This window comes from Babylonia areolata, chromosome 7 (genome assembly GCF_041734735.1).
Source record: "Babylonia areolata isolate BAREFJ2019XMU chromosome 7, ASM4173473v1, whole genome shotgun sequence".
Lineage (NCBI taxonomy): Eukaryota > Metazoa > Mollusca > Gastropoda > Neogastropoda > Buccinidae > Babylonia > Babylonia areolata.
This window is the reverse complement of record NC_134882.1, coordinates 16,138,915-16,153,914: the sequence shown is the minus strand read 5'-3', so window position 1 is coordinate 16,153,914 and position 15,000 is coordinate 16,138,915. Positions and strand designations below refer to the sequence as shown.

At 45.2% G+C, this 15,000-nt stretch overlaps 1 protein-coding gene across 1 annotated transcript in view; it reads right to left on the bottom strand.

Annotated features, from left to right (window-relative positions):
• Positions 1–11,233, bottom strand: part of LOC143284352 (actin-like) — a 22,775-nt gene extending 11,542 nt beyond the window's left edge. Inside the window, exons 1-3 of the mRNA XM_076591063.1 lie at positions 11,186–11,233; positions 3,597–3,806; positions 726–905 (exon numbers count right to left, since the gene is read on the bottom strand). Coding sequence (XP_076447178.1) covers positions 726–905; positions 3,597–3,806; positions 11,186–11,233 — 438 coding nt within the window. The remainder of the gene's footprint in view (positions 1–725; positions 906–3,596; positions 3,807–11,185) is intronic.
• Positions 11,234–15,000: the final 3,767 nt, after the last annotated feature.

Genomic DNA, 15,000 nt, shown 5'->3' with positions numbered 1-15,000 from the left:
GTTGATTTTCATTTTTCATTATCATTATTATGATTCGATTCCCGGTCACGGCACCTAGTGGGTAAAGGGTGGAGGTTTGTTTTCCAATCCCTCAGGTCAACAAGTGTGCAGACTGCTAGTACTTGTAAGCCCATCGTGTGTTAAACGCAGGCTGATCAAATGCGCACGTAAAAGATCCGTAAGCCATGTCAGCGTTCGGTGGGTTATGGAAATAAGAACATACCCAGTATGCACCCCCACCCCCACCTCGAAAACGGAGTGTGAATGCCGATATGCGGGGGTCAAAACGTTCACACCTAAGTACGGTCGCAGCCCACGAAGGAAGACAATGACAAGAAGAGGAGTGAAACCCCACATTGACATGAATTACACATACACAATAGTCCATTCTGGTATACATTACAACATGAAGACATACAAGACAAAAAAATCAACTCGTACATCCATGTGCACACCAAGACAATACTACAATTTGCAAATACGAACCATCACACACACACACAGATCACAAAATATGCCCTCCACACATACGCACACGCCTGTACGTGCTCACGCGCCGCCCAAAACACGTACTCGTGCGCACAGACACACAAGAATATACACAACATGGAGACTTTAATAGAGCGCAGAAACAGTTGTGCCTGAAGAGCGGTGTACACACACACACACACACACACACAGAAAAGAAGGGAACAGTGGGTGGGGGCCGGGGGGCGGTATGTGACCTGCACAAATCGCTCAGCGTCAGTGGCCGGCCCGTGCACGTGTCTAGTCAGCAGCAGACAGTGGGGGGAAGCGGGCTGCACGTGCAGACAGGAGTACACGGTGTGCAGCAGCCCTTCCACTCGCTCCCAGTCCCTGACACAGCCTCTGTCCACCACGCTGTCATCCGTCGGTGACTCTCCCTGCAACAACCACCACACGGGGGCTACAGGTCAGTGCTGTTGGTTTCATCAGTGTCGGTACATACAATTATTATTACTGGCAATATCCCCATTTCTTCCCCTCCACTCCTCTGTGTGAATGGCGGAGTGAACTTCTACGCCTTGTTGTGAACATTGCTCATTGAGGGAAAAAATTGTGGATATTGCCATATTAGTTTGGTTTAATTGATTGGTGGTAAGCTATTGATGAGTTCAAGGGAAGTTCGTTAAAAAAAAAAAAATCTAAAAATGGTGAACCAATTCTGTATGTTTTCAACTTCGATGTTGGTTTTGACAGGAAGAAGTACCTAAGAATTACAAAGGATGGGTACAAAATGGTTTAATACGAGTGGAAATCCAGGGAACAGAGAGAGAGAGAGAGAGAGAAGCTGATGACCACTTGGGAACTTCTCGTGGGTGAAGTGATACTGACTTTTCGGCAAGCTGTGGTGTGTGCAGCTAGTGTCAATGAGCATCACTCATAGCAAGAGGTGCTTTCTTGTCCGTGCACTTCCTTTCTAACAAAGAAAAAAACACACCTCTAGTTTATACCCCCACTGAGTTTCCTGTCAATGTTTGGCTGAAACATCGATTCTTCAAGCGGTTTTATTTTTTGTTTTGTTGTTGTTTTCTCTCAAGCCGGTTGTGCACAATGTCCGTGTGTCTGAAACAACTGTTTGTGTTTTCATTCAGCTGAGAGTCCAGTTGCAGACCATGGGCAGCTTGCATGACTCTTGACTGACGGGCGCAATAGCCGAGTAGTCAGTTAAAGCGTTGGGCTCGCAATCTGAAGGTCCGGGGTTCGAATCTCGGTGATGGCGCCTGGTGGGTAAAGGGTGGAGATTTTTCCGATCTCCCAGGTCAACATGTGTGCAGACCTGCTATTGCCTGAACTCCCTTCGTGTGTATACGCTCGCAGAAGATTAAATACGCACGTTAAAGATCCCGTAATCAGCGTTCCATGTCAGCGTTCGGTGGGTTATGGAAACAAGAAAATACCCAGCATGCACACCCCCGAAAACGGAGTATGGCTGCCTATGTGGTGGGGTAAAAACGGTTATACATGTAAAAGCCCACTCGTGTACATACGAGTGAACGTGGGAGTTGCAGCCCACGAACGCAGAAGAAGAAGACTATTGACTAAGTTAAATCATCTCTCGATTTAAAAAAAAAAAAAAGAAGCACACATCTGCTTTAAATTTTTTGAAGTTAATTTGTGTGTGTGTGTGTGTGTGAAATTCTGACTGTTGAAATACTGTTCTGAGTATGAGTAGCTTCGTGCCAAGGAAACAATACAATCTTCATTGCACTGGTCGTGCTGTCCGATAAAAGCAGCTGTGTAAGAAAGAGGGGAGGGGGCCGGAGGGGCAGGGGGGGGGGGGGCTTCCGGCTGAGATATGTTTGCAGTGCAATTCGGAGAACTTATCGCCCTCGTGCAGATTAGGATGTATGCACCCGGGTGTGCGTTCGACAATATAGGCATGCGCGCGACTGTACACGATGCTCAGTGTGCACCATGCGGGCGTGCGTGTGTGTGTGTGTGTGTGTGTGTGCTCGAGCGCCCTCCCTCCCACTGATTTTGCATGTCCGGAAGTTGAGCTTTGTTGACAATGTGTTGGCCATGCAGATTGATCAGGAAAGAAACCGTCGGGAGTATAAAAAAAAAATTGATTAATTAAAAAAAATAAATAAATAAATAAATATATATATATATATATATAACGGCTGAAAAATAGGTAAATGACATTGTTTTTGTTTCCATTTGACCTCCGATTGACTGTTGGACGTTTCTTGTATTATATCATGATGAAAATTCGATTTAAAAAAAAAAACCCTGTGATTTTACGCCAATTTCCTTGGAAAGCGCAAGACGCGGGGAAAAAATCGATCCGTTTGTATTTGTTCTGGTAGTGGTTTGGTTTTGTCTTTTCTTGTCCCTTTCTTTAACCCTTTGCTGCCCACATGTCTCATTATCAGGGGAAGGCTGTTACCATGGGTGACCATTCTCTCTTTGGACTTTTTCCTCTTCGTTTTTTTTCCCCTCCAGCAAATACGACTTCCCCCGCTTAAAAATGCACAATGCTAGCGGTTAGTTTAATTCAAATCCATGCGACACTGGTCTCATTACCAAAGGCTCAACAGATGTCAATGGTTCATTCATTTTAACGACGAGCGATTAATCGTGAATCAAGGCCATGTTGCTTTATCCAAAATATCTTTTTTATTATCTCATCTGTATTGTTTTCCAAAATATTAATATCACTCTTATTTCCAGCAGTGAAAATGAGCTGTTGTTGGGTTGTTGTTGTTTTTTTTGTTTGTTTGTTTTTTGTTGTTTTTTTTTTTCTTTTTTTTATCAAACCCATACAAATTGAAATAGTGTTTTTGAGGGCAGGAGCCACACACACATTATTCTGACGGGGCGAAATGGTGCGAATATAGATACTGCCACAGTTTCCAGATGAAACCATAATTTTAACGCTGTTTCAGTTACACTGTTACAAGCAGGTGTGAAAGTATGCCGACTATTCCGTATACGCCCAACCATATTTGCTTTAAATAAATTAGAAGAAAAAAAATAAAATAAAAAGCATATACCTGACCTTGCCATAAGCCCAACACACTGAGATTGGAAGGAAAAAAACAACAAACTCATAATCATAATCAGCTTACCTTTTCAGAAGTGGTTGTGGTGATTTCACACGTGGGTCCATCTTGCCCCGCCACGCCCCCTCGGAAGTACCTGGAGCCCACATCAATGACCACTGTGACGTCACCATGGCCGTTCTGGGGCACACCTTGTGACGACATGGCTGACTGACAGCCGGGGACAGTGTCAGTAATCAGTGGGGAAGCATTGACTGGCTGACAGGACTTGGATACCTGAAAACACATGCATGCCAAGTTGGGTACGGAGATGTATTGCCCGCAGTCTTTTGAGCACGCATTTCTGTGTGTGTGTGTTTGTGTGTGTGTGTGTATACATATATATATATATATCAGTGCAGGCAAGCACGCCTACGTGCGCATGAGTGCAATCACACGCGCGCGCGCCCTTACAGATCATTCAAGCGCATGTATGTCTACATGCATAAATACGCGCGCGCGCACACGCATACACGCACACGCGCGCGCATACACGTACACGCACACACACACACTCTCTCTCTCTCTCTCTCTCTCTCTCTCTCTCTCTCCAGCAAAATAAATCTGTCGTAACTCTGAATGAAGATCAGACATGAGCGATGCCTTAGGTAGATGACGGAGCTGTGAACCCTATCAATGTGACATGATGACACTACTTACATCAAAGTGACATATTGACACTACTTACATCAAGGTGACATGATGAGACTACCTGTCATCAAGGTGACATAGTGACACTAGCAGGTGACAATGACACTACCTGTCATCAAGGTGACATAGTGACACTACCTGTCTTCAAGGTGACATAACGACACTACCTGCCATCAAAGTGACATAGTGACACTACCTGTCATCAACGTGACATAGTGACACTACTAAGTGACAATGACACTGTCATCAAGGTGACATAATGACACTACCTGTCATCAAGGTGGCATAATGACACTACCTGTCATCAAGGTGACATAATGACACTACCTGTCATCAAGGTGGCATAATGACACTACCTGCCATCAAGGTGGCATAATGACTCTACCAGTTAACATAATGACTCTACCTGTCATCAAGGTAACAGTAACACTACCTGTCATCAAGGTGACATAATGACACTACCAGTTAACATAATGACACTACCTGTCATCAAGGTAACAGTGACACTACCTGTCATCAAGGTGACATAATGACACTACCAGTTAACATAATGACACTACCTGTCATCAAGGTGATATAATGACACTACCAGTTAACATAATGACACAACCTGTTATCAAGGTGACATAACGACACTACTCTACCTGTCATCAAGGTGACATAACAGCACTGTCATCAAGGTGACATAATGAAAACTTCCTGTGATCAAGGTGATATGATGACACCACCTCTATGCCCTGCAGCAGTTTTCCCCTGACCGAGAAAGACCATGTCGGCATGTCACTGAAGGCACGATGTCTGATTGGACACAGATTTGGCGCATGCCGCTGTGGCCAAGTGGTTTAGCATCGCGGACTAACGACTGGGAAGACGCAGGTTCGAGTCTTAGCAGACGTGGGTGGTTGTTTTTTTCGGCCCGTGGCCGGCTCCTACCCACAGCTGAATGAGCAGTGAATTCATACCCACTGTGTCTGGGGCTCGGCATAGGAAGGCGGTGAATTCATATCCACTGTGTCTAGGGCTCGGCATAGGAAGGCAGTGAATTCATATCCACTGTATGTAGGGCTCGGCATAGGAAGGCAGTGAATTCATATCCACTGTGTCTAGGGCTCGGCATAGGAAGGCAGTGAATTCATATCCACTGTGTCTGGGGCTCGGCATAGGAAGGCAGTGAATTCATATCCACTGTGTCTAGGGCTCGGCATAGGAAGGCAGTGAATTCATATCCACTGTGTCTAGGGCTCGGCATAGGAAGGCGGTGAATTCATACCCACTGTGTCTAGGGCTCGGCATAGAAAGGCGGTGAATTCATATCCACTGTGTCTAGGGGCTCGGCATAGGAAGGCAGTGAATTCATATCCACTGTGGTCTAGGGCTCGGCATAGGAAGGCGGTGAATTCATACCCACTGTGTCTAGGGCTCGGCATAGAAAGGCGGTGAATTCATATCCACTGTGTCTGGGGCTCGGCATAGGAAGGCAGGAATTTCATAGCCCTGTGTCTAGGGCTCGGCATAGGAAGGCAGTGAATTCATAGCCACTGTGTCTAGGGCTCGGCATAGGAAGGCAGTGAATTCATAGCCACTGTGTCTAGGGCTCGGGGCCTAGCTCTATGTTGCTAGCTTCGAGTGACAACGCCGGTCAATGCGCATGCGTTAACGGCACACGTCTTGCTAATAAAAAACAGCACATACACAACACGACAACAGAACAACTGTAAAAAAAAGTTGATGTTATGGCACGCTGATTGACCCATGAGATTAGCCTAAAAAAAATACAACAAAACCACTGGAAATAAATGTACAGGCACTGGATTGACGACAGTAGGAATGGCGGTACGAATAACTTGATGACACGGTTGGAGAAAAAACATACACAAAATGGACAGTGCGATTATATCCACAATTGGTCACATGAAGGGCCTCAGGCATGTTAGGGCAACGGGAGGTCGACAGTGGGTACCAATCCATGGCATAGGAACTACAGCATCAGGTGAGCAGTGCTTGCTACGCCTGCCTTTGTGACTACGGGCTGGGTGTCCGTGCATGGAATGAATGTACGGTGGGAGCTCTTATAATTTCATATCAAGCACATAACCTGAAAGCGAGTATGGTTGCCTACATGAGGTAAAAGGTCACAGTAAAAGCCCACTGTGCACTTCCATGAGTGAACGTGAGAGTGCACCCCCCGCAGAAGAGAAGAAGTGATATCATAGCACATACGCGGCCGCGGCACACACACAACAACACAGCACTGACACTACACACCACTATCGCCTCGCTGGCTCGCGACCCATACGATGCAGTTGAAAGTTAATATTGAATGTGTCTGGTGTATTCCTTCCCGCTTTTAATTTATTGGAATAGCACTAATTGCATATACCAGTAAATGAAAGCCGAACCATACCCATAGACAACACGAAACAACCCATACTGTCTCTCGCGCGCGCGCGCATGTCGTCGACACATCAATATCCCTTCGCATGCTCCATTGGGATCGCATGCAGGAAGGCAAGTGGATTCATATCTCACTGTGTTGGCTCGAAGGAAGAGCAGTGAATTGTAATATCCATGGTTATGTTAGCTCGCATAGGAAGCAGTGAATTCATATCACTGTGTCTAGGGCTCGGCATAAGAAGGCAGTGAATTCATATCCACTGTGTCTAGGGCTCGGCATAGGAAGGCAGTGAATTCATATCCACTGTGTCTAGGGCTCGGCATAAGAAGGCAGTGAATTCATATCCACTGTGTCTAGGGCTCGGCATAGGAAGGCAGTGAATTCATACCCACTGTGTCTAGGGCTCGGCATAGGAAGGCGGTGAATTCATATCCACTGTGTCTGGGGCTCGGCATAGGAAGGCAGTGAATTCATATCCACTGTATGTAGGGCTCGGCATAGGAAGGCAGTGAATTCATATCCACTGTGTCTGGGGCTCGGCATAGGAAGGCGGTGAATTCATATCCACTGTGTCTAGGGCTCGGCATAGGAAGGCAGTGAATTCATATCCACTGTGTCTAGGGCTCGGCATAGGAAGGCAGTGAATTCATACCCACTGTGTCCAGGGCTCGGCATAGGGGGACTTCCCCTCCACCTCCCCCCCCCCCCCCACCTTCTTCTAGGCCAGAGGGTTGGTATGGTTGCTAGTCTTTCGAGTGACAACTGGGCCGGGTCAATGCAGCATGCGTTTAACCCGCAGCAACACGTCTTGCTAAATAGAAAAACAGCAGCAACAACAAACACTGACAACAGCAACAACTGATTAAAAAAAAAAAATTGATGTATATGGCACGCTGGATTTGACGCCGAGAGATTTACCTAAAAAAAAATACAACCAAAACAACTGATGAAATATGATGTACAAGGCACGCTGGATTTGACGACAGCAGAGATATGGGCGGTGACGAGATAAGCTTGTGAGTGACACATGTGGAGAAAAAAAACAACAACAAAACACTGTGCACAGTGCGTTATATTTCCACAATGTGGGTCACACAGAAGGCGCCCACAGTGCAGTGTTAGGGGCAACGCGGGAGGTCGACAGGGTGGGTGACCAATCCATTGGCAGTGGAAACACTACATGCACATGTAGTCAGTGTCCTTGCTACGCCTTGGCCTTTGTTGACTACAGGCGCTGGGTGTCCGTTGCATAGAGAAATGAAATGTACGGTGGGAGTCTCTTTAATAATTTTCATATCAAGCACATAACCCTGAAAGCGGAGTATGGTTGCCTACATGGCGGGGTAAAAACGGTCATACATGTAAAAGCCCACTCGTGTACATCATGAGTGAACGTGAGAGTTGCAGCCCACCAACGCAGAAGAAGAAGAAGATATCAAGCACATACACGCGCGCGCGCACACACACACACACACACACACACACACACACACACACACACATACTCGCGCTCGCTCGCGCACACACGCATACAGATAGTTGTAAAGTTAATATTGTGAATGGTCTTGTTTATATCCCTTTCCCGCTTTTTTATTTTTCATTTTGTCTAATAGCACTAAATCTGCATAAACAGTAAATGAAACCGAACACATACTCACACACACACACACACACACATTCTCTCTCGCGCGCGCGCGCATGTCGTGCGCACACACACAATATCTCTCTATCGCATGCTCCATTGACCTGAATCTGCGAGTGCACGGTGCAGATAGTGGTCTGTCATAAATCCTCACTGTTGTCAAACGGAAGTACAGGATCTGTAATATTATCGGACCTTATGTTATATCTTAGATTTGTATTATTCTAATACTGTGTCATTCTATTGATATTTTTACCACAGCAGTTTTCACCGGGTGAAACACCCTTTTTTCTCCTACGTGCAAGTAAATTTGTTTTCCAATCAGAGTGGATTTTTCTTCAGAATTTTGCCAGGGACAACCATTTTGTTGCTGTGGACTCTTTTACGTGCGCAAAGTGCATGCTGCACACGGGACCACGGTTCATCGTCCTATCCGAATGATACAGCGCTGTGTCGTATGCAGAGACAAATCATTTAACACATTCAACTCTGGGGAGTTTATAGCCTTGGCAGGATTCCATGCCATATTGATGGGAGGGAGAGGAGGGCCGGGGGGGATACAGCAGAAAACATCCTGTTTTTTCTCCAAATTTCGTGTGAACACATCCGTAAATAAAGTAACACTTAGTTCCTTTTCTTTGCGGTTTATGCATAATTCATGTAGTAACGTGAAAACCTTTTCTAATGAGACGAATTTTGACGCCACGCAGCGATCAATGGGTTAACTCACTCAGTACGGCCAGTCCTCTCTTCTCCTCTACACAGACCCCTCGGATGTCCAGTGGGTGTCTGAATGACCCAACCTTCAGCTTCCGTCGTCAGAATTGTCGTATTCTTTGTCAACATTCACCTCTTCAGTATAAGAGCGTTCCGTTTGCAATATTTTGATGATGGTAATTGGGATGAAACGCTGTTAACGTCGTCTCTTTCGCCGTTCGTATGGAGAGAGTTAAATTAAAGCGCTTGCACATCAGGTCACACACTCAGCTTATATCACAGATTGGCATAAGTTTACAGTTGATCCATCAGCAAAGTGAGAGCTGTATGATCAATGGTTTCTCCATTGCAACGGGATGTCATGGCTCTTAGTGCTGCAGCCTTGGGGGCTCCTTGGCTTTTGGGAACCATCCCAACGCCGACTGTCCTAAAACTCCTCTTGGCCGAGAGAGTGGGGATGTAACTTTGGCAAGACACTACTCCACCATAATCAAATTCTGTCCTAGATAGTCGGGACAGCAGTTGCCGCCTGTCCTGTTCTTGATGGTCATAGTCGGACACGACTGACTGTCATACATACATCAGGTCAGCAGACGGGATCTGTTTGACTGGACAGTGGAAAGCAGACATAATAATAATAATAATAATGGTATTTATATAGCGCTGGATCTTGTGCAGAGACAAATCAAAGCGCTTTCGCACCAGTCATTCACACGCATGCATAACTCTAAAACTGTAGAAACTAAAGACAAGGAAGGGCAGGCAAGGGAGGCTATTTTGGGAAGAGGTGGGTTTTAAGGCCAGACTTGAAAGAGCTGAGTGTGGAGACTTGACGAAGCGAAAAAGGAAGTTCATTCCAATCGCAAGGTCCAGAAACAGAGAAAGAACGGCGGCCAACAATCGAGTGTTTGAATCTGGGTATGCGTAAACAGAGTGGATCCGAAGCCGATCGTGCATAGGAGTGAAGAGGGGGGTAAAACGGGTGGAAAGCCTCCACACTGAATCCATAGAGTGGAGTGGTGGCAGTGTGGTCAACGCGTCAGCCGCGAGGAAGCGGAAAGAATCTCAGGGCACGGGTTCGAACCGCACACACTCAAACGTCAGAATTTTCTTCTCCTCGATCCACTAGACTTGGAATGGTGGTCTGGACGCTAGTCATTCGAATGAGACGATAAACTGAGGTCCTGTACGCAGCGTGCGTTTGGCGCACGTAAAAGAACCCCCAAACAATGAAAGGGTTGTCCTTGGTAAAATTCTGTTGGAAAATCTATTTTGATCTACAAACGAATTATAGTTGCACAGATGAAATGATAAATGAATAAATAGTGACGCTGTGCTGTGGCAACACGTTCCCCCCCCGGGGGACAGCAGCCCGAATTTCAAGCAAAGCAATGTTTTGACAAAAAAATATTACAATACAATACAGTACAATACAATAATTCTGTTGTTTAGTTGTTGTTGTTGATTATTTATTTGTTGCTTTTGTTATTATTAATGTTACAATAATTATTATCATTATCACTACTACTACTACTGCTGCTGCTGCTGCTACCACAACTAAGGAAAACATGATGTTTCAGGTATATTACCACGTGAGAAGAAAGACGAAAATCCAATGTCGGGTTTTATCGGAAGCTAAACGTCAGAATGGAGTGATGAGAAAACCTTCCAAGTAAGTAAAACTTTTTGGTTTAAAAACAAAACAAAAACGGAACCCATGTTGTAGAGAGTGTGTTGTGTACTGATCTCTCTCTCTCTCTCTCTCTCCCCTCTCTCTTTCCATCTCTCTCTCTCTCTCCCTCTCTCCATCTCTCTCTCTCTCCCTCCCCCCCTCTCTCTCCCTCCCTCCCTCCTCTCTCATCTCCTCTCTCCCTCCCCCTCTCTCTCTCCTCCCCACCCCCTCTCCCCCTCCCCCCTCCCTCTCTCTCTCCACTCCCTTTCCCCCTCTCTCCTCTCTCTCCCACTCCTTCCCCTCTCATCCTCTCCCACTACCCCTCTCTCTCTCCCTCCTCCCTTCCCCCCTCCCTCTCTCTCTCTCTCTCCCTCCCTCTCCCCCCCTCTCTCACTCCCTCCCCCTCTCTCTCCCCTCCCACCCCTCTCTCCCCCCTCCTCCCCTCTCTCTCTCCCACCCCCCCCACTCTCTCTCCTCCCCTCCCCCCCCCTCTCTCCTCCTCTCCCTCCCCCCCCCCCCCCCCCCTCTCTCTCTCTCACCTTGTCACAGTATTTTCGTGCACTCTCCCGTGTATTCCGCAGGCCCATCGTACTTCTCTCCCACTCCTCATCCCGCCCTCTTGTACACCACCTTGTCTTTATCTTCCTTAGCGTATCACTCCGTACTAGCCCCGCTTACTCTCTCGTTCCCTACTGCCCAGCCCTCCCCCTCTCTCTCTCCCTCTCTCCTCTCCCCCACTCCCCCTCTCTCTCCCACTCCTACCCCCTTCTCTCGCCCCTCTCTCTCCCCCCCCTCTCTCTCCCACTCCCAACCCCCTCTCTCGCCCTCTCTCTCTCCCACTCCCCCATCTCTTCGACTCCCTCCCCCCTCCTCTTCCTCTCTCTCTCTCCCACTCCCCACACCCCCCTCTCTCTCTCACCTTGTCACAGTATTTTCGTGCACTCTCCCGTGTATTGCCGCAGGCCCATACGTATCTTCAACTCACACCACTGGCCTATCATTATGAACTGTATGTATACACACCTTGGTCGTTTATCTTCCGTTAAGGCGATAATCACCGTGTGCCGAATAGCTTAAAGCGAAGTTGCCGCGCAATATACTTCGTGGCGGTTCAAACACTGACTGCCCAGACATGTTTACCTTTGGGATGTATTATAAAAACGGGACTGTAGTTTGATGAAGCATTATGTACACGAAAGTGTGTCCTCACAAGTGACTGAGAACGTTGATGTTTCTGACTTTTTGCATTCATTATCAGTTGTTTCGCTTGTCAGTTTAACGACTTCGCTTTTACGAAGTCTTTTAAGTAAAATCCTGTAATTGTATTCAGAATTTTTTTCTCAAAATTTCACCGTCATTTCACCCTCATTTGCCCAGTTTCCGCCAACCCTCCATTCATTCACATCTCCCACCCCTTCTAACCGATAATACTCAAATACATTCATGAATACTTTAACAAAATGTCTTCAATCACCAATATGTGTGACGGGACATGAAACACAATTCCTCCTCCTTCTCCATAAAACAGGATCATATGCAATTATTTGAAGGACGGTAAGTTCGTCAGTACCCGCGTACACAGATGTGTTGCAGATGTGTTCAGCAAAAACATTATACGGTTCTTTTTTCTTTTCTTCTTTTTTTTTTTGGGGGGGGGTCGTTTTAATTCATAATGATTAGATTAAACGCTGCGTGACTAAAAACAACAACAACAACAACAACAACAACAAAAACAACAGACCAATAGAATACGAACCATGCATATAAAATACACTTGTGAAGACCAGTTGAAACATCAGTGCACTCAGCATGACGAAATATCAACGCTAACACCAACTCAAGCGTGTGTTACTGTCATTACTGTCTAATGCTCTAACACGAACACACGCATCACACATAGTATATCTACTTCCCGCATTAACTTGGAGTACATATACGTAAGTGCGTGCGCACGTGCGTGTACACAGACACACACACACACACGCGCACGCACGCATGTATGCACACACACACACACACACACACACACATACACACACACACACGTCTCTCTCCCCCTCCCCCATTCTCTCTCTTTCTCTCTCACCTTTTTTTTTTCCTTTCACCAGCTGTCCAGACCCCTCTCCACCCTCACCCACCACAATGTTAGTCACTCGCAACTTTGCCCCCCTCAAGTATCCGACGGGACCCTACACACAGGACTGAACATACGAATGTAATCTTGTCAGGAAATCGCTCCTGTCTAATCGCTCAGGTGGTCTGTATGTATCTGCTGTTGTGACTGGTGAAATCACGAACTGCCGATAGCTAGAATACCTTAAAGCGAAGTTTCCCTCAGTTACTTCGTAGGGTCGAACCGTTAAAGAATGTTCTGGGTTTTTTTGACTCACTTGTGTAAACAAAGTGAGTCTATGTTTTAACCCGGTGTTCGGTTGTCTGTGTGTGTGTGTGTGTGTCCGTGTGTCTGTGTGTCCGTGGTAAACATTAACATTGACATTTTCTCTGCAAATACTTTGTCAGTTGACACCAAATTTGGCATAAAAATAGGAAAAATTCAGTTCTTTCCAGTCATCTTGTTTCACACACAAAAAATAAATAAAAAAGAAGCCTAATTATATGCAAACTGCATTTACTGTTATATTTATATTTTTTGTATTCTCTAAACTTGGTACTTTGACCTCTTATTCTGACACAACAACAAGAGGAGTCATTATTATCATTTTTTGTTCAAACAGGAACTTATTTTGCTAAGCATGGAATTTTTATTTATTTTGCAAACGTTTTGGTGCAGATAGTAAAAAAGGGAAACTACTGTGTAATTAATGCTAGGGGACTTAATTTATCACAAGTGAGTCTTGAAGGCCTTGCCTCTCTTGTTTCTTTTTCTTTTTACCATAGGGATGATGATCGCACATATGTCATCAGCATTTAATGAATCATTAATAGTGGAAGCAAAGTCTGCCCCCGAGTCAGTTTTATTTCCTATAATTATGATACACTATTCCTAAAGACGTGGTGTTTGGAAGAGAACAAAAAACAAATGTGTATGAAGTGATATTTGGATTTCTACAAGAAAAAAAAATGCACATAAACTGATAACTGAAAGGTTTTATATATTGTAATAGTATACGCCTTCCCATATAAAGCAGAAAAAATGTACATAATCTGATAACTCAAAGGTTTGATATATTGTAATAGTATACGCCTTCCCATATAAAGTAGAAAAATGTACATAAACTGATAACTCAAAGGTTTGATATATTGTAATAGTATACGCCTTCCCATATAAAGCACTCTCGACTGAACTGTGCAGTGTAAACACTGACGGGTAAAACATATTTGTATTTGTATTTCATTTTATCACAACAGATTTCTCTGTGTGAAATTCGGGCTGCTCTCCCCAGGGAGAGCGCGTCGCTACGCTAAAGCGCCACCCATTTTTTTGTATTTTTCCTTCGTGCAGTTTTATTTGTTTTTTTCCTATCGAAGTGGATTTTTCTACAGAATTTTGCCAGGAACAACCCTTTTGTTGCCATGGATTCTTTTACGTGCGCTAAATGCATGCTGCACGCGGGACCTCGGTTTATTGTCTCATCCGAATGACTAGCGTCCAGACCACCACTCAAGGCCTAGTGGAGGGGGAGAAAATATCGGTGGCTGAGCCGTGATTCGAACCAGCGCGCTCAGATTCTTTCGCTTCTTAGGCGGACGCGTTACCTCTGTGCTATCACATACATTTCAAACACGAAAATGACAACCTACGTGCATACCTATACCTACAGACATTCATCCAAACACTCAAACACTAATGTACATTCATACAGACACACAATACAACATTTATAATGCATACAACGCCTGAAAGATACAATCTTAATCTACAATACTTAAAAACAGTATCACAGTACCTAAAAAAAAAGATCCCAAAACTGAAAGCCAATCCCAAAACCTAAAACTGGTCTTCTGTTTTTTTTATCACAATGCTCAAATAAAGGTTTCAGTTGATAATGTGCACAACAAAAAGCTGTAGTGGTGAAAATCAAATGCTTATAGGAAAGACAGAGTAAGTGAAACAATTGCTCTTGGAGGAGTGCGTCTACCTACTGTCAAAACACACGAAAGTACTTCGCGCACGCATTCGTACATGAAAAATGCGTACGAATGCATAAAATTATACAAACTGACTGACTGACTTACTACTTTACTGACAAACATACACACACACGCGCGCGCGTGCACACTACAGATATATTTATCTATCTGTTCATCAATCTATAATTTATATCTAGATAGATAGATGTTTGGAACCGGCACGTCTGGCGATCCTGTGTGCTGGCCAAGACTTGCTTACTTG